At 46.1% G+C, this 20219-nt stretch overlaps 1 protein-coding gene across 1 annotated transcript in view; it reads right to left on the bottom strand.

The window, feature by feature from the left end:
* Positions 1 to 622: 622 nt before the first annotated feature.
* The window catches only part of MMP20 (matrix metallopeptidase 20), a 48715-nt gene continuing 29118 nt past the window's right edge, over positions 623 to 20219 (bottom strand). Inside the window, exons 9-10 of the mRNA XM_059169025.1 lie at positions 3669 to 3772; positions 623 to 2706 (exon numbers count right to left, since the gene is read on the bottom strand). Of these exons, the coding sequence (XP_059025008.1) occupies positions 2606 to 2706; positions 3669 to 3772 (205 nt within the window). The 3' untranslated portion in view covers positions 623 to 2605. The remainder of the gene's footprint in view (positions 2707 to 3668; positions 3773 to 20219) is intronic.

Genomic DNA, 20219 nt, shown 5'->3' on the forward strand with positions numbered 1-20219 from the left:
GTGGCTCAGTGGGTTTGGCCTCTGCCTTTAGCTTGGATCATGGTCTCAGGGTCCTGGGATCGAGTCCCGCATCAGGCTCTGCTCAGCGGGGAGCCTGCTTCCTCCTCTACCTCTCTCTGCCTGCCTCTCTGCCTACTTGTGATCTCTGTCAAATAAATAAATGAAATCTTTTTTTTTTTTTTAAAGAAAACTTAAAGAATTATTCTTGGGGGGAAGGGACATAGCAACGGTCAGTACATTATTTGATGACTGATTTCATTTGGAGTTTGGAAAGGAAAATTTCAGGCCACGGGTTACCAAGCCTCATGATGCCATATAATGTCTTCAGTTATCTCGAGGGATATATCCGAATTCTCCAAAATGTCTCAAAGCACATTTATTTCTAATGGCTTCCACATAACAATTACAGAGCCCCTCTCGAGCACCTGTCACTATCTAAGGGCTTTGTGTATTTTGACTTAATGTATTTAAGCCTCTACATATCTCTAGGACATAAGAATATTCCATTCTAGTCTTAGGAAGGAAGAGACCAACACTGAGATTAAGGCTAAAAATAACAGATCTGGGTTGAAGGCAGTCAGACCTCAGAGCCCATGCTTTTTTGTGCCCTGAAATGCTCGTTTATTCAGTGAAGGGTCTGCCTGGTGCGTGTCCCCGGGCGAGCCCCGGGCAGTGGCAGGACCTGTGGCTTGTGGGGCTCTGCTCCAGATGTCTTTGGGCTAACACTTCCCTGCCGTGGGTCCCTGCCCCAGCCAGCCAGGGCGCCCTGCAGAGATCACCATGTAACCTGGAGCTCCTGGCCTATGGTCATTATGAAGACAATAGGTTTATTGAGAGGCAGTTCACATCCAATGTATCCACTTAAAATGTACAATTCAATGGCTTTCCATGTGTTCACAGAGTTGTGCGACCTTCACCATCACAACTTCTAGAACATTTTCATCACCCCACAAAGAAACCCCCGACGCTGAGCCTAGGTCACCCTCCATCGCCCCTCCCCCAACTCCTGGCAAGCACGCGTCCGCTTTCCCTGTGATTTTCTTCTTCCGAACGTCTCGTAGAAACAGAATCCTAGAGCCGGTGGCCTTTTGTATCTGGTTTCTTAGTGTACTGCTTTCAAACTTAACCACACTGGAGCGGGTCTGCCGGCCTCACGGGTGTGCATCCAGGAGCAGAATCGCTGGCTTGTGGCTCACTCTGTGTTGAGCCTTCGGGGAGCGGCCAGGCGGCCTCGACTCCTTGCCACCACACTCTTCTCCTCCGATGGCTGTTTTTGCAAACGCAACTTTGCTTCCTCAATAAGGCCATTGACCTTGGAAAGCAGATGTTCTAGACTTTGTCTTCAACTGTCAGAGATTCAACATCTGCTTGGCTATCCATGGCCATTTTCAGTAACAGCAACCAAGTGGGAGCTGGGAGTCACCTCCAGGAACGGCCCCGTCCCTTCGTTGCCCCGTGACACCAGTTCAGCCAGTGATGGGGACAGTCACAGCGAATGTGTCGAGCGCTGGGCTGTTCCAGACGGCCTATGGAGAACACTAAATGAATTCATCCCCTAACTTTAGACTCAGTCTTCAGAATCCTTGCATTCTAGAGTGGGAGGTTAAAAGAGGTCACAAGGAGGACACACAGCTGTGTTTTCCCTGAACTGATGAGCAGGTAAGAAAGAGAAAAGGTTTAGCTTGAAGTAAGAAAGACTAAAGAGAGAGCCTCCCCCAGACGGAAAACCCCTGCCAAGAGACAGACGCCCTGGAGGGGGTGAAGGCGGCTCACGGGGTGCTGTACTGCCGGGAAGCTGGCAGAGGAGCGAGCGACTGCCGCTTCTCCTGGGGCTGCTCTCGGTTCTGAGCTTCCGCGAGGTACAAAGGGGGTTGCTGAACAAAGTGTGACGGAAGCTAGTAAATATTAACTGAAAAGAGAAATGAGGAACTGTTCTTAGACAACATTTTTATTGGCTTTTGTTAAAAGATTTCTTCTCGCCAAGTGTCCATCTCTTGCCTAGCGTGAAAACTCATTTGAATAGGTTTGCCCTCGACGACCTACTTCAAAGGCCAGTGAGCGCACGGAGCTCATCCTCCAAAGACGAGAAGTAAGGCTCACACGGTATTTTGTTTGTGCCGGGTTCAAGGTACAGATGGACAAATGTCTACTTATCACAACGAATGCAGGGGCCACAAACGCCGCTGCTGGTGAGGAGTAATTATCATTTGTAAGGCAATGACATTTCCTGTTAAAAAGAGTTATAATATGTGTCAGGGAATCCATAAATACGCTTCTTCTTGGAAATAAAACCCAAATTTATCAATTTGCTTCCGTCTACTAGGTAAGGAGAGAAAAGGCAGTGGGTGTCTAGTGGAAGACTGCATGGTTTCAATTCTGATTTTACGTGACGCTGACCCTAGAGAAATTGTCCATTGAGATTAGAATTATGAATCTGCAGCCATAAAAACTTGAGAAACGTAATGATTTCCGATGAAGTCTTAGCGCCCTCAGGATCGAAGGCTGCGGGAAGACCCCGATCCTACATTCTGCCTCGGTCCTTGTGGTCCCGGGACCAACTGCTGGTGGTCATGCTCACTCCCCAGAAAACTCGAGACCTTCCTGTTTAGCAGCCGATCCAGGAGCTGGATTTCAGCACACTGACCACATCCTCCTTCTCTGTATCGTACTTGTATGCTTTGGGTCCTGAAAAGAAGTAAATGTAGCCTAAAAGAGACAAGGTTGAAAACGTTGTTACTGAGAATGACTGGCAGAGCCACAAAGGGAGGGTTTGGAGGCGGCCCCAGAGTGGGGCTGGGGATGCACCGGGGGCAGCTGCCGTCCTGCACCGGCTCTCCGGGAGCCCTCGGACCCGCGCTTCTGGGCTGCTTGGCCCCGCTCACTGTTCTCCCAGGGACGCTTACCCAGCAGGTGGGTCTCAGCCGTGTTGGTGTCTCCGCTCCCCTCCAGGGAACCCCTCCTCTCCTCTCCCTGCCCAAACCTCTAGCCAGTCCCTAAAACTCTGCAGATGTCCCATCAAGCAAACTCCGAGTACAGATGTGGGTTCTCATCTTCCCTTTCTCTGCTCATCTCTCGCAGTCGCTGCAAGGTCCGTGCTCAGTACCGAGTCCCAGACCGCCCGGTTTCCTCGCACCGGCGTCTGTGCGGCACAGCATTTCCTGGGGTTGTTAGCCGCACTGCAAGAGCAGGCGACACATCGGGACCTCTCTCTGGGTTTCAGACCCGAGTCTAGCCCTGGGCTCCGATCTCGGAAGGTGCCGACTGGTCTGGGAGATTCAGCTGCGTTTCCTCAACCCTGTGAGGTTCCGATCGGCTCCCCTGCTCCATTCTAAATTGCAGGATGGCGTAAGGAGGTGGGGAAAGGCCCTGGAGAGGTCGACAGGATGTGCATTTTCAAGAGGAAAGAGGCAGTTTTGACTGGGTAGGCTTGGAGGTGTTACCCGACTTATGGACAGAAGCCATCCATCTAGAACTTTCTATCTGCAGAAAAAGAGTCTTGGTGGCGGACATTCTGTACTCTTTCTCTACGTTGGTCTGGTCAGCTAGACTGGTAAGGGACTCAGGACCAAGGACTCCTATGTGGAAGCCTGTTTTTCCTCATGTCAGAGCAGAGCCCACGTCTCCCACTACCTGTTTCCCCGGAGAACGCTCTCAGCGGAGATGCTCACCGTTCAGTTCCACAGCGGCGTCGATTTGGCCATTGACCCCTGAGAATTCCTCCTCCGTGTTCTTCGGGTAGTCCTTCTCCATCTTCCGTTTCCGCTCATCATAGCTGGAGGAAGTGTCATTCCACAAACAAGTCAGTAAGTGGTCTTTACTGATGGGAGGGGACACAGCCCTCGTCGGTTGTCGTGAGCCAGGCCCAACTGAGGACTCACTCCAGATGTGTGTCTGTGCCTCTCTGAGCCTCTGTTCACCACACACGTCCGCACACACGCACAGACACACAGACACACACTGCATCACTTCTCTCCCAAGATCCTTAGATTCTAGGACGGCTCGTTTGCTCTAGTCTGTAAATAGATATATTCTTAGAACTAGTCTTAGAATTATTCCATATATTGTAGCAACATGTTCCTATAATTAAAAAAAAATGTTGGGCGCCTGGGTGGCTCAGTGGGTTAAGCCTCTGCCTTCGGCTCAGGTCATTATCCCGGGGTCCTAGGATCGAGCCCCACATTGGGCTCTCTGCTCGGCAGGGAGCCTGCTTCCCCCCATCTCTCTGCCTGCCTCTCTGCCTACTTGTGATCTCTGTCAAATAAATAAATAAAATCTAAAAAAAAAAAAGAATTAAGGAAAGAAAATCATTATTATAAAATAGGTATGTTGCCTTCCCAAAGGAACTCGGCATGTACTGTTACTGCGTTATTTACTGTAGCAACAACCCCACCACCCCACTCTGTGTAAGAATTTCTGGGCTTGGATTCTTGTCCAAGAATCAGTTGAAAGCCCTTCCCGGGGGCTTTTATTCACAGGCCCCTTTGCTCCATGTCTGTGGAGGAGCGACCGGACCAACGACGCACAGTGAGTGAACAAATACATGGGCAGACAGCCACCAGGTGACATTCAGGAGCAAGAACATCTCGGATAACTGAGCCTCTGCCTTGAAACCAGGTGGACGGCATTAAATTGCTTTTGTTACCTGGAGTCATTACACAATGGACCAAATACTAGATTAGGCTTCTCTTGCCGGATCAGCAGCCACGGCGCAATGACTGCTCAGAAGAATGTCTCATGCCTGTCTTTGTGACCATGCCGCCCCTCGAATAGAAGACGGGGACTTGTGTGAATCAGCCTGCCTGGTATGGGCTGACCACATAGGCAGTCAGGCAGCCCTTATCTCCAGGGTGAGACAGTTCCTTCTTCCTCGGCACAGAGCCCCCAGCGGGGACATTCCCAGGGTGGACGCCCCACTCGTTTCCCACTGAAAGGTCAGACAGTTTCTGCTGGTGCCTGGAGCCCTGAGCCGTGTCCTGCAGCCGCAGACGCCCACCTCCTCTCACATGGCCATGACCGCACCGGCTGGGGGCAGATCCCTCTTGACCCAACAGGACTGCATGTTGGCCAAGAATTATTCAGGCCCGCGTGACTAGTGGGTTGAGCTATTTGGGGGAGTGTGGTGGAGAGGAGTGGACGCTGACTGTCCCAGATGCCCTTTTTGGGAGGGTCATTAGAACCTCCTAGTAGGGCGAGGGGAAAACCAAGCTCTGCGAGTCACTGTGAGATTCAGAGATGGAAATCATTTCCTGTGTTTTATGGTCATCAGAAATGCCAGTGAGGCCTGTGGGATGGGCCTTGGTCATCCGGGGACTACGAGGTCTCAGGACTGGAGTCGGGGGAAAATGGGTCAGAAAAAAAAGGAACAGCCCAGGCACAGTGGGTGCTCCGTGGCCCAAGTCTCTTACGCTCGCCTCCTCCCAGCGTCTGAAATCTGGAGCCCCTTATTAAGGACTGTTTACACATGAACCCTTGATGGCTAGACTGCTTTTTTCTCTCACCTCCCAGAGACACTGTGGAGAGGAAACGGGTGCTTTGGCGGGAGAGAGTGAGGACGATAACTCTGAAGCTTCAGTCTTTGGGGAGGGACGCAGAGGAGAGGGCAGAGGGACGGTGGGCCTGCAGGCGTGGAGGACCACGCGGAGGGAGGGGCTGGACCGCGGGCTCAGGGAGCGTGGGGGTCCAGCTTCCAGACGTCCATTCTCTGTCTGCTCTGAAGGGAGGACTGTAAGCTGAGCTTTTTAAACCAGGCGGTGCCTTGCCTTTGTGCATGGTAAGCAAACATCTGGGAGGGATTCTGAGAATGTAACCACCATTTATATTGTTTTATGGCAAAATGTGTTCTCCCTTTCGAGTGAGTGACTGATTAGAGATGCCCTGTAGGGAGACTATTCCAAGTGGGGGTCTGCTGTCTTCTCCTTGAATTAGATGGGGCGGACTGGGAAGGATCAAAGGACAGCGCAAACTCTTTCTGGAGAACAGAGCAACAGTTTAGATACAGGGGTATGTTTTAAAGAGAGAAGAGGGACTCTTAATCCAATAAGAAGATATGGAAGAAAGGTCTTTCTCTTTTATCTGTCTACATAGGTCACTAAGGTAGGGGGCAAGACCCAAAATGTTATATGTACTTCTTCAGAGGATGACAGAGGTAAAAACATTATATATACAAAATGCTTCAAGGGGCGCCTGGGTGGCCCAGTCAGTCAAGCCTTGGACTTCTGATTTTGGCTGCAGATCAAGCCCTGAGTCGGGCTCCCTGCTGGTGGGACCCCTGCTGGGGAGTCTCTCCCTCTGCCCTCCCCCCACTCATGCTTTCTCTCTAAAATAAAAAAAATCTTTAAAAACTTTTTTTTCAGGAGAATTTTTAGAGAAGCAACGTCAAGCTGGGAATTTAAATTCACAATCAAATTGACAAAAAACCCAGGCAAAATGCTTGGGGATATTGTGAAATCACTGTTTCTTTCCCCTGCTCCTACCATTTACGTGTTTAACAGACCCGTGCCCTGTGGGCTCGCCCCTCTGCCTTTTGCTTATCCAGTAACTGCTTTCTAAAGAGCGTTACTCTTAACACAGTAGTTTCAAAACACCGGCCTGAAACACAAATCATCATTGTGGGCTTGGCTGATAACATATAAATATCGCATCTGGACCCTTCTGGTAGATGTTAAGTAGATGGTACCTACAGAGTTACCATAGAGTTCCCCACTTTTCATGGTACCAAGTAAGGACATTACCATCAAGTCATCAAAAAAAAAATTACGACCTATTTTCATTACCATTTCACAAAGGAAAGAAACTTTAACATCAAAGAGGTAGAAAGAACATAATCTCAGCCTAAAAGATGGTTCTTGCCAATAACGTGTCTTTATACTGACCCACACCACACCCTCTCCATTTACAATATTGCTCTGTTCTTATTTTGCTGTGGATTGGTGGGAACTTGGCAATGACCTAGCCCTGGTTTGTGGACAGATATGTGAGGATTTCTGTTGTAGAGGAAAGAGTATACCACCAGACAGCTCTGGGATCAGGGAAAAGTGCTCCCAACTCCTGTTTCCTCATCTGGAAAACGGTGGCGAGAGGGTGAGAGACAATTTACACACGTGCATACACACGCCGGGCACACAGACCCATCCAGGGGTCCAAAAACCATTGACAGACTGGCCGGCATGAGTGTGAGTAGAGCTCGTGATGTGATCTGAGCTCTTCAGTCATCGAGAAGTTGAATCTTTACCTGATCTTCCAGCACCGCCTCTGCAGACCATTCTGCAGTAGAGGCAAGGCGGAGACAAGGTGAGGAGAGGAGGCTGGAGGACATGGACTGGACAGAGTCCAGAGAACGCAGCCAGGAGGGAACTAGGCTTGAGAAGGTCTACTGTTCTGTTGCAGATTTTGCGGAGAATCACAGAAAAGGAAGTTTGCAGACAGAGTGAGAATCACAAGTGTGGGTATCTGATGGGCGGGAAGAACGAGGTGAAGAGAAGGAAGAAGATGGCGCGGTGGGCAGTGAGGGCTCCGGGTGCAGACCCGGTGTGAAACGCAGCCGCGGGGGGACCGCTGAAGTCACTGGGGGACCTGAGCTAACGACGTAGCTCTCTGAGATGCAACGTTTCTGTTTCACGGAGACAGGAATGCCTGCTCTCCAAGACCACTGACTGGGCAGAAGGGAGGACGAGAGAATGTGAGCAGATTCCCAGCACGTGATTATCCGACCACGTGATAAGCCATGAACATAGATGAGCTGGACTGCAAGGTTAAGGAAAAACATGCATTTTCCTTGTGCACCTACTGCTTACTAGCGACCTGCGGAACTCACTGCACGTGTTTTCTCATGGCCGAGGCCTTGTTTGTGAAGCCCAAATACCAAGTAAACATGATTGACCTGTGACTGTTTCCTTTGTGAGCTGTTTCCCCATCGCCAATTAATGGGCATAGATACCACAGAAATCACCCCTGGCCATGACCCTGGCAATGTCACGGACCCATAGATGTGGCATATTTTTTCAGCTATATTATCCTACTCTCTGCCTTGGTCATCTGAGTGTTTGGGGACAGTTTTGGTAAAGTGTCTGCATGTTGTGTAATCTTACGGTTTGAATTTAGATTTTTTAGGAATTTCTGACGATTTCCAGCATACATTTGTGGCAAAACTGACCCTGCCCTGCATCCTCTGAAGTACCGAGTGGGGAGGTGTATCAGCAGAAGGACACTTACGGAAAATGTACGCAAGGGCGGCCAAAAGGGGAATTTATGGATAAGGTGTCTAAAATACAGGTTTTCAGGAAGTCTCTTCAAGGAGGCCTTTCTAGGTACATGGAAACCCAGAGTCCCCTTTGAAAGTCATTCTCCACGTCCAGCTAGGAATGAGAAGGCTTTTGGGGAGGATGGGGATTCTGTGATCTCCACTAGAGAAGCAGAGTGGTCAAGGATGGGGAGGAGAGGAAGAAGCAGCCACGAACCATCCCAGATGTGGGGGAGGGACTCTGCCTGTGAGGATTTAGAATCAAGACTATGTAACCACGCTGAAAAATACCCACAGCCTCAGTCAACCCCAGATTCTTTGAGGAAGTGCACATCTGCATTACCAGCCTGAATTCTGAGTTCAAGCCCTGCACACAGAAGGCTCTTCTGGACACTTCCGTTCTTGTGTTTCACATATACTCCATGTGTACAAATCTCCTGTATGTTCCTTATGTCTTCTCTTCCCCTTCTTTTGTTCTTTCCCCATTGAGTGGCCTTAGCGTCCTTGTCAGCAACCAGCTGAGCATAGATCTGTGGGTCTATTTCTGCACTGCCAGTTTTATTCCAGTGGTCTGTACGTCTATCCTCACATTCGTGTCATGCTGTCTTGATTATTCTCGCTTTGTAGTGAGTTTTGAAATTGGGAATTCTGACTCCTCCAAATTGGTCTTCTTTTTCAAGATACTGTGGTTATTCTGGGTCCTATGAGTTTCCATATGAATTTGAGATCAGTGTGTCAATTTCTACAAAGAAACCAGTGATAATTCCGATAGGGATTGTGTTAAGTCCTGCAGATCAATTTGGGGAGTGTTGTCATTTAAAAAATATTAAGTCTTGTGTTACCTGGGTGGCTCGGTCAGCTAAGTGTCTGCCTTTGACTCAGGTCATGATCCCAGGGTCCTGGGACTGAGCCCTGCATTGGGCTCCCTGCTCGGTGGGAGTCTGCTTCTCCCTCTCCCTCTGCTGTTCCCCATGCTCATGCTCTCTCTCTCTGTCTCAAATAAATTAAAAAAAAATTAAGATTTCTAATCCATGGACAAGAGATCTTTCCCTTTAGATTGTTTAATTTTTGTGCTATAAATTTTCTACTTATGTTAAATTTATTTCAAAATATTATTAATTTCTATTATTTATAATATATAATAATTATTAAAATTATCATTTCTTTTGATACTATTGTAAGTGGAATTTTTTTCTTCATTTTTGGATTATTCATTGAAATGCATGAAAAAGAAATGTATGGAGCTACCATTGATTTTTGCATGCTGAACTCTACCCTGCATATCTGCTGAACTTAGTTCTAACAGGTGTTTTGCGAGGATTTCTAAGGCTTTTCTATATAAAAGATCACAAGACATAGAAATAGTTTTTCTTCCTTTCCAGTCTGAATGCCTTTTATCTTACTCATTCTTGCTCAACTGTCCCAGCTGGAACCTCTAGTACAATGTTGAAAAGAAGTGGTGAGAGTGAAAACTTTTGTCTTGTTCCTGATTTTAGGGGGAAGGCATCCAGGCTTCCTCCACGGAGCCTGAGGTCAGCTGTGGGCTCTCACAGACACCTTTCATCAGGCTGAGAAACTGTCCTGTTTCCAGTTTTGCAGAGTAGTTTTTATTTTACAACAGGGTTGGATTTTGACAAATGCTTTCTCTGCCTTTCTTGAGGTGATCATATGGCTTTTGTTTTTTACTCTAGTGATTTGGTGTATTGCATTAATTGATTTTCAAAAGTTAAACCAACCTTGTATGCATGGGGAAAAAAATCCCACTTGGTCATGCTGTGTAATTCTTTTTATAGGCTGCTGGATTTGGCTTGCTATTTTTGGAGGATTTTTGTATCCATATTCACAAAAGATACTGATCTGAAGTTTTATTTCCTTGTGATGCCTTCGTCTGGTTTTGGTATCAGGGTAATCCTGCCCTTGTACAATGAGCTGGGGAACGACCCCTCCTCTTCTATTTTTTAGAGGAGTTCATGAAAAATTGGCATTGATTCCTCTTTAAATGTTTTGGTAGAATTCACTACTGAAACATGTAGTCTTGGGCTGTTTTTTGTGGATAATTTTTTGATTATGAATTAAATCTCTTCAATTGTTACAGGTTAATTCAGGCTATTTCTTGTTGACTCAGCTTCTTCATTTTGCATCTTTCCCAGAATTTGTCATTTCAGCTCAGTTATCAAATTTACTGGCATACAGTTGTTCATAGAGGTCCTTTATCATCCGTTTAATTTCTGTAAGATTGGTAGTTGTGTTCCCTTTTTCATTTCTGATTTCAGTGATCTGAGTCTTTTCAACTACGCCAGTCCAGTGAGAAATCTGTCAATTTTGTGCATCTTTGCAAAGAACCAAACTTAGTTTTGTTATTTCACAAACTTAGTTTGTTATTTCACTTATTTCCACCATAATCTTTATTATTTCCTTCTTTCCACTTGCTTTGGGTTTCATTTGCTTTTTTTTTTAACCCAGTGTCTAAGGTGGAAATTTAGGTTATTGACTTGAGATCCTTTTTTTAATGGGCATTTAGAGACAGAAATTTCCCATGAGTACTGCTTTCATTGCCTGCATATGGTCTCAAATACCCGGTCTCTGTTTTCATTCAGCTTTAAGTATTTTCTAAGATTTTTTTTTAAAATTTATTTATTTGTCAGAGAGAGAGAGAGAGAGCAAGAGCGAGCACAGGCAGAGTGGCAGGCAGAGTCAGAGGGAGAAGCAGGCTCCCTGCGGAGCAAGGAGCCCGATGTGGGACTCAATCCCAGGACGCTGGGATCATGACCTGAGCCGAAGGCAGCTGCTTAACCGAGTCACCCAGGCGTCCCAATCTTTAAGTATTTTCTAATGTCTCTTGTGATTTCCTCTTTGGCACATTGATTGTTTTAGAGTATGTTCATTTCCACATGTTTGTAAATTTTCCAGTTTTCCCTGATATTGATTTGTAGCTTGTTTCACTGTGATCAGAAAGGGCATTTTGTATGATTTCAGTTGTTTTAAATTGGCCTAGCATGTCACCTCTTCTGGGCAGTGCTCCGTAAGCCCTGGAGAAGAACGTGTGTTCTGCTTTTGTGTGAAGTATTCTACAGACACCTGTTAGACCTCGTTGGCTTATCGTGCTTCTGATGGCTCCTGTTCCCTATAGATCTCCTTGTCTACTTGTTCTATTCATTATTGAAGGTGAGGTACTGACATTCCTAAGTAGTATTATTCAGTTGTTGTCTTCTCCCTTCATTTTTGTCGGGGTTTTTTGGGGAGCAGCTTCATGTGTTTTGGGGGTCTGTTGTTGGGTTGTTTTGCCTTCTTGGTAGACTGAAGTTTTCATCACTGTAGAATGTTCCTCTGAATCCCTAGTAACCCTTCTTATTTTAAAGTCTGTCTTGCCTGATATTAGCATAGCCACTCTGGCTTTCTTATGGTTTCTGTTCACATGACAGAGATTTTTTTCCATCCTTTTACTTTCAATCTATCTGTATCTTTGCATATGAAATGTGTCTTCTACCGATAGCATAGAGTTGGGTCTTGTTTTTTTAATCCCATCTAATAATATCTGTTATTTGATTATATTGTTTAATCCATTCACATTTAATATTATTGATATAACTGGATTTATATACATTTATATTGATATAACGATATAACTGGATTCACTTCAGTTTTCGTTTTCCACATGTGTCATGTCTTTTTGGTTCCCTTTTCCCTCCTTAATGCTTTCTTTTGCATTAGTGAAAATTTTCCAATGTACTCTTTTACTTTCTTTCATGATTTTGTTACTACATTTTAAAAAGTTATTGCCTTAGTGGTTGCTAGGGAGCTTATCATAAATAATTTAACTTACCATACACTGCTTCAGATTTTTACTAGCTTAATTCCAGGTAGACTCACAAACATCACTCCAGAAAGTCTGTTCCTTGTCCCTTCCTTCGATGGTCTTGTTTTTGTACATCTTACATTAGTTTATGTCACAAACCCCCAGTGGACATTGCTCTAATTACTATTTTATACAATTTAATGTCTTCTTAAGAAGCTGATAGAAAGGAGAGAAAGTATATATTTATAGTTTTTGATATATTAGCCTCCTTAGTTAACATGTCTGTTTTCTTTTGTTTCTCCTGTGAATTTGAGTTAGTATTTGATATAATTTCCTCAGCTCCGTACAGTTTTCCCCACACCTGGTGCTTTGTGCTGTTATTGACAAATAGGTTATGTTTCTGAATATTATAGGCCTAACAATACAGTTATATATATATAATTAATAAATAAATGAATATGTATACATACATACATATATATGCCGTTTTAAGCAGTTATTTTTAAAATCAATTAAGAGAAGGAAAGGGAGGAAATATACCTTTAAACTATCTTTCAGTTACATTTTCTGCTCTCTCTTTTTTTTTTTAACGTGGATTCATACTACTGTCCAGGGTCACTTCCCCTCCTCCTGAAGCTAGCTCTTTCTCCAGCATTGCTTGTAAGGTAGGTGTGCCAGCAACAGATTCTCTCAGTTTCTGTCTCTCTGGGAATGTCTTCTTTGGTCTCCATCTTGGAGACAGTGAAGCTGAACGTAGGATTTTTGGTTGGGAGCTCTTCTCTGGAGCACTTTGCAAGTGTTGCCTGTGACTTTCTGGCCTCCCTGGTTTCACCAACTCCCATCTTGTCCCCCTCTGCTCTGGTCACACTGCTGCCGGAAGGGTAGTTTTATAATACAAAACTTCCTGGGTTACTCGTTTATTTAGGACACTTAAAGATATCCCTCTGTTTCTATAAATTCACACTGGTCTCCCTGGAAAGGCATAGGCCCTCCATCACTGACACCCTGCTTCTCCTTGGGCCACATCTCTCATTCTAGTCTACAAGGCTATTATGCTGAACTGCTTGAGGTTTCCGCCACATACACAGGCAATTTCATGCCCCAGTGCCTTTGCTTCAACTGCTGTCTCTGCCTGGAAGCCACGCTGACCTCCTGCCTCCTCCCTGGGAAACTCCAACTCCCTTCTCAAGATGAAGGGCAGTGCTCACTTCCTCTGAGGGTACTTTCCAGACGCCTTTACTAGCATGGGCCATTTCCTCTTTGTTTTGCCCCACTGATCTCCATCCAGTCTTCTCTCAGGGCACCTGTCACACTTGGACCACTCTTCATTATTTCCCTGTGTATGTACTCTCAACTGTAGGCCTTCCTGAACATGGATAGCCCTCAACGTGAATGTTCATTGTGTGGTGGCATCTCACAGTTTCCTTATCCATTCCCATGGATGAAGCAGATGCTATTTCCAACTCCCTCTTGAAGATTATTAAACCCAAACAGAAAGGCAATCCAGGTTGCCCCATGATGGCTGGGAGGGCTGAGGTGAGTACTCCGTTACTTGGGTCCACGCTCTCAGGTGGCAAACTCTGTGCTCTGAGTGTTAAGGTCCTAGTACAGAGTCTGACGTATAATCATGCCCAATATATATAGATTGAAAGTGGTAGTTTGGTAATGCAGTTCAAAAATTTATGATTAAAAAAGAAGATTTTGAACTCTACCCATCTTTCTTATTTTTATTACTTATCACCTATTTTCCTCTATGGTGACTAACTATAAAATCCCAAATAACCACTCAATTTTCAGTATACCCGGGGCATCCAGGAGGCAGAGAATGTGTCCTACTTTGTATCAATCATGTCTCAGTCTGTCTGCACAGAGAGATTGACTTAGGGATAGAAAGGGGCCGGGGCCTGTAGATTTGCCCGTCACTTTGCACAAAATTCAGAGAACACTGACTGCCTCCAAGGACGATGGAGTGGACGGCAGCCCCAGACCCCAGGAGCTCTCTGGTGTAGCCACTGGTCTGCTCCTGGTAAGCAAGAGAGAATATCTACAGGGAGACATGAGCCAAAGGTAATGGAAGTCGTGTAAAGAAGGAAAAACTGGCGGAGTCATTTGGGCCTGTCTAGAAGAGGGAAAGAAGCTGTAAAAGCAAAGGGATGAGTGGGGAAGGAGCTCTCCTTGAAGTTTAAGCAGCACATCAGTGCCGTGGGATGGCGCTGGCATGGTAGCGCCCCCTTTTGGGTTCCACCTTGTAGTTCCCTGTGGCTGCGCCCCGTGAGTTCCTATTGCACGGACATGTGAGCCCTCACTCCCAGAGCCTGAGCCCACCTGGCCCCAAGCCAGCCCTCCGTCCTCAGGGGGCGAAGTTCTTCAGTAGTGTTCTCATGGCCCGTCATTCCCTAAACCGGCTCCGCCCAGGAGTTCTTGGAGGCTCTCCCTGACAACAAGCCTATCCGGAGACTTCTCTTCCCTCGACACATCGTTTGTGTCACAGACGGACCTAGCGTTGGGACCAAAGAAGATCGTGAGGAGTGACTAACGGAAATAAATCCCAGCATGCGGCCCACCCCGTTCTTGGTCTAGAACTCGGTCTGTGGCTCTGGCCTTGTGTGTTTTTGAATATGGCCTCCTGCTCTACTGACAGAACTTCTGTCCCCTTTGGCTTTTCCTCCAATTTCCTCCTTCTTCCTGTTTAGAACAGGACGTAGTGACCAGACTTCATGGGCTGCTGGAGTCTTAGGCAACCCCGAGACGGGCACCTCCATGTTAACAGCGGAGCAAGGTGTTAGAAGGAACTCAGGTCTCTGGTGACTGTGGACTCGCCGTGTCCCCCCAGGTGTGTTAAACTTCAGACGTGTTACGTAGATGAGGAAAACAGTCCTTTACGTGTTTCAGCCACAGTTCCTTCCGGGTCTCTGAAGAGCCGCTGAACAGGACTTCTCACCAAGATGGGGCTTCCAGAGACAGTGAGGTGTCCTGCAGGGGAGGCTTTGCTCAACGCAGGTGCGGAGTCTGGGGGAGAAGGTTTGTTTGTGGAGTGGCTCACAGCAGCTCTTCTGACCTCGGAAGCTGTAGGTCAAGGCTGTTTGCTTTATTCTTTAGTGCATAAGCCGTGTGCTGCAGCACGTCCGACACAGGACCTTCGTGGTGGAAGGATGGTCTATGCTTTGCCAAAAGCAGGAGTTTCAGTGCAATGTTGGGCCTTCAGTCTCTCCAAAGGAAGTTCCCTCTGACCTGCTCTATGACTGGATTGTGGTCAGAGAACTCCTGAGCTTTAAGCGGCCATTTGTTAATTATCTCAACTTCTGAAGCAGGTATCTCCTGGTTACCACTTGGGCTCCTGTAACGTCTGAACAGTTGCTGTACTTGAGCACCTACTACGTGCTGGGGCTCTGAGCTTGCGTCTGCCTGAGTTACTCACTTAATGCTCTCAAGAGCCTTGGAAGGTTAGTTTTCAAAGAGCCTTCTGGGGTTTCCTTCCCTCAACACAAAATAAGTCTTTGATATTGGAGTTAATCCCTTAGACCAACTTTTTAATCAATCTGTTTTATCCAGATTATTAAGACTTTTCCTGAATAGACACTCACAGACACGTAGTTGGAAAGGTGCATTATGATTCCCTCAGGCGGGAGTCGGGCCTCGTTACAATTGGAGACCCTGTCCCTCTCCAAGATTGTATTTATAGAGAATTAAAAACCTCTCGTCCAGCCTCCTCTGTTAGTTGCTAACCTCACTGCTGCCTGGCTGGAGGCATGTGCTTTGTGGTGGCTGGTACATGAGTCCAAAGACCTGGCGAGGAACGAGGAACAGAGAGCTGAAGCAATGGGAAAGTGGATAATTCCCGCAGCGGGAGTCGGGCAGTGAGCAGTCTTCCAGGCATGAACTGACTCATCCTAACCGGATGCCACACCCCCCCACATACACCCTTACACCCACACACATGCTTCTGTGGGCATCTCAGTCTCATTTTCTGAAAATCCGTATTGGGAGTTGGGTTTCTCCGTACCTATCGTCCTGTGTGTCAGGTGTCAGGTGTCAGGCAGCTTATCTTAAAGAAAGACTTGATGAATCTGCCCAGCAGACTTTAGGGCTTAATAAATGAATTACCATCAGGAATCCAGAAAAGGAAGTTCTGGAGGAAAAATAACTGCTGTAGTGGCTTAATCATTGGACTGGAAGGAATAAGTCAGGACACCCCTTGGTGCTCTGAGCCAGGCTCCCAGAGCTCTCAGTGGGCAGGGGTCAGCAGGGTCTACATGTGTCCTTCATTCCTAGAAAATACATTTTCCTCTTCACAAGTCAGATCTGTTATTTGGTCTTCTCAGTCTCAGACAGGAGAAGCTATTAGTCAGGTGGAGGAAGGTCACATGTACTTATTTATAAATTTCTTTCATGCCATAGAAATGGTGACTGAAAACAGGTGATATGCCAGTAAAGCTACGATTCAGAACAGAAGGAGAGTTGAAGAGTTTCTCAGACAACAGCTGCAGGAGTTTGTGACCACTAAACCAGCCAGCAAGAAAGATCAGAGGGGCCTCTTTGAGCAGAAAGGAGGGACAAAAGTGACAACATCAAGGCAGAAAATACAAAAGCAGTAAATACGAATATTTTCTAAACTGTCAGCCCAGGACCTCACAAAGAAGGGATATAAAATACAGTAACATACCTAAAGTCTGGAGAGGAGAGGAAAAAAGAAGGGGTTCAAACTTGGATGGCCATCCGCCTAATACAGATTGCTTTATGCCAAAGGGATTATATGAAAACCTAATGGTAACCACAAATCACAAGTCACCAATAAACATGAAGAATAAAGAGGATGAAACCCAAATAGATCACTAAGGAAATCAGCAAAACATGAAAGTGACAAAGATAAGAAAGGATCAGAGAACAGCTCAGAAACAACCAGCAGAAAATAAGGAAACAATGGCTTCGAATGACACACTGGACCAGGTGGACATCACAGACATATTCAGAACGTTGCATCCTAAAACCACGGAATATACATTCTTCTCGAGTGCACACGGGACATTCTCCAGAACAGATCACATCCTGGGTCACAAATCCGGCCTCAACAAGTACAGAAAGACCGAGATCATACCTGCATATTATCAGACCACAAGACTATGAAACTTGAAGTCAACCGCAAGAAAAAAAATGGGAAGACTGCAGATACATGGAGATTAAAGAACACAGAACTGAACAATGAATGTGCGGGGAGGGAGCAAGACGGCGGCGGAGCAGCAGACTGAAATGACAGCGGATCCCAGGAGTTCGGCTAGATAGGTATCACCTCATCCCAACACCTTCAGACTCACGAGGAGAGCGAAGAGGAGAAGAGCAGCAATGCTAGGAACAGAACATCGACCACGGTCTGGCAGGTGGGACGCGCGGAGACGTGAACCTGAAGCGACCGGAAGATAGACCCTGGGGGGAGGGGCCGGCGGCGGCAGCGGAGCACGAAACCAGCACTTTTAGAGTCCGCTCCACGGAGGGACGGCGCTGCAGAGGCCGAGCAGGGGTGAGCCCTCGCGGGGCCAGTGTGGTCTCAGGACCCGCGGGGTCACAGAAAGACCGGGGGTGTCTGAGTGCGGCAGAGCTGCCAGGGATCGGAGCGGGGAAGCCGCTGCAGAGATGGGAGCCGGGGGAGGGGGGGGGCTCTCAGCTCGGGGTTACCTTAACCCGTGATCTGAGGCACAGTCAGACAACTGCTCTTTGAGCAGGGACCCCAGAAGTGGCAGATCCGGGGAGACTCACCTTCCTTCCCCAGGAGGAGCAGCGCAGCAGGAATCTGCTGGGTTTGGAGACTCCAAACGGGGCCGTGAGCCAGAGACAGAAACGCTCGGTCACAGGCCGGGTGAGCTCCGAGCGTGGCCGGACACCAGGGAGACGGGAGGGATTGACAGCTTTTTTGTGAGGCCGCACTGAGGAGCGGGGCCCCAAGCTCTCGGCTCCTATGTGGCCGGACACTGGGAAGCTGCCATCTCCATTCCCGTCCTCCACAGCGGTACGGAAAGCGATCAGGGAACAAAAGCTCCCGAGAGTGAACCTGCGCAGATTACTTAGCCTAGAGCAACTGCGCCTCCGCCTCCAGCAAAGACATGTGAGAATCTCAGCAACAGGCCCCTGACCCAGAAGATCAGCAAGAACATCCAGCCAAGACCAAGCTCACTGGTCAACGAGAACCAGGGAAATCCAGAGGAGGGGAAAGCAACACACAGAATTCATGGCTTTCCCCGTTTTCTTTAGTCTTGCAAAGTTAAATTTTTAAAATTTTCTTTCTTTTAAAATTTTTCCTCTTTCCTATTTTAACTAACATCTTATCAATACCTTAAAAAATCTTTTTTAATTTTCATTTTTATAGTCATACTCTATCCCATCATTTTATTTAACATTATTTTTTGTATATTATACACACACACACACACACACACACACACACGTTTTTCTTTCTTTAAAATATTGGGACACAGTTTCTTCTAACAGACCAAAATACACCCCAAATCCAGTGTGTAATTCTGCTCTATTCACTAGACTGATCATATTCTTTTTTTCCCCTTTCTTTCCCCCACCTGGTTGGGGGGTCTCTTCTGATTTGTTCAGTGTATAATTTTCTGGGGTCGTTGCTACCGTTTCAGCATTTTTTTTTTCTCTCATTCATCTATTCTTCACCAGACAAAATGACAAAACAGAAACCTCACCTCAAAAAAAAAAAAAAAAAAAAAAAAGAAAAGAAAAAAAGAAAAAAGAAAAGAAAAGAAAAAGAGCAAGAGGCAGTACTGACTGCCAGGGATGTAATCAATATGGACATTAGTAAGATGTTGGAACTAGAGTTCAGAATGATGATTATAAAGAAAGTAGCTGGGCTTGAAAAAAGCATAGAAGATACTAGAGAATCCCTTCCTGCATGAAAAAGAACTAAAATCTAACCCAGCTGAAATTAAAAAAGCTATTAGTGAGGTGCAATAAAAAAAATGGGGGCTCTTACTGCTAGGATAAATGAGGCAGAAGAGAGAATTAGTGATATGGAAGACCAAATGATGGAGAATAAAGAAGCTGAGAAAAAGACAACTACTGGACCACCAGGGGAGAATTAGAGAGTTAAGATATACCATAAGACGAAACAGTATTAAAGTGTATAACAATACAGTCCTACCTCCTGAAGCAAGAAAATCTCAAATAACAACCTAATCTTACTCCTAAAGGAGCTGGAGGAAGAACAAGAAGTCTAAATCCAGCAGGAGGAGGGAGATAATAAAGATCAGAACAGAAGTAAATGATAGAGACACTAAAAAACAATAGAACAGATGCATGAAACCAGGAGCTCGTTCTTTGAAAAAATGAATAAAATTAATAAATCTCTATACAGACTTACCAAAAAGAAAAGAGAAAGAATACAAATAAATAGAATCACAAGTGAGAAAGGAGAGATCACATCCAGTGCCACAGAAACACAAACAATTCTAAGAGAGTATTATGAAAAAACAAAAACAAAAACAAAAACACACCAACACCCTGGATAGCCTGAAAGAAATGGATAAACTCCGAGAAACACATAAATTACCAAAACTGAAACAGGAAGAAAGGAAACTTGACCAGATGGATAGCCAGCTAAGAAACAGAATCGGTCATCAGAAATCCCCCAATAGTCAGAAGTCCAGGACTACATGGCTTCACAGCGGCATTCTATGAAACTTTCAAAGAAGAGTTAATACCTCTGCTTCTCAAACTGTTCTAAAAAGCAGAAAAGGAAGGAAAACTTCCAAATTCATTCTATGAGGTCAGTGTTGCCAATACCAAATCAGGTAAAGATCCCACCAGGAAAGAAAACTATGGTCAATATCCCTGGTGAACAAGGATGCCAAAATTCTCAATAAAATACCAGCAAGTGAAGTCCAACAGCACATTAAAATAACCATTCATCACATGGGGTTTGTTCTTGGGCTGCAAAGATGGCTTGGTAGTCTCAAACCAGTCAGTGCGGCAAACTCTATTAATAAGAGAAAGGATGGGGGGCCCTGGGGGCTCAGTGGGTTAAACCTCTACCTTCGGTTCAGGTCATGATCCCAGGGTCCTGGGATCGAGCCCCGCATCGGGCTCTCTGTTCAGCAGGGAGCCTGCTTCCCCCTCTCTCCGCCTGCCTCTATGCCTACTTGTGATCTCTGTCTGTCAAATAAATAAATAAAATCT

Source organism: Mustela lutreola, chromosome 1, assembly GCF_030435805.1.
Source record: "Mustela lutreola isolate mMusLut2 chromosome 1, mMusLut2.pri, whole genome shotgun sequence".
NCBI lineage: Eukaryota > Metazoa > Chordata > Mammalia > Carnivora > Mustelidae > Mustela > Mustela lutreola.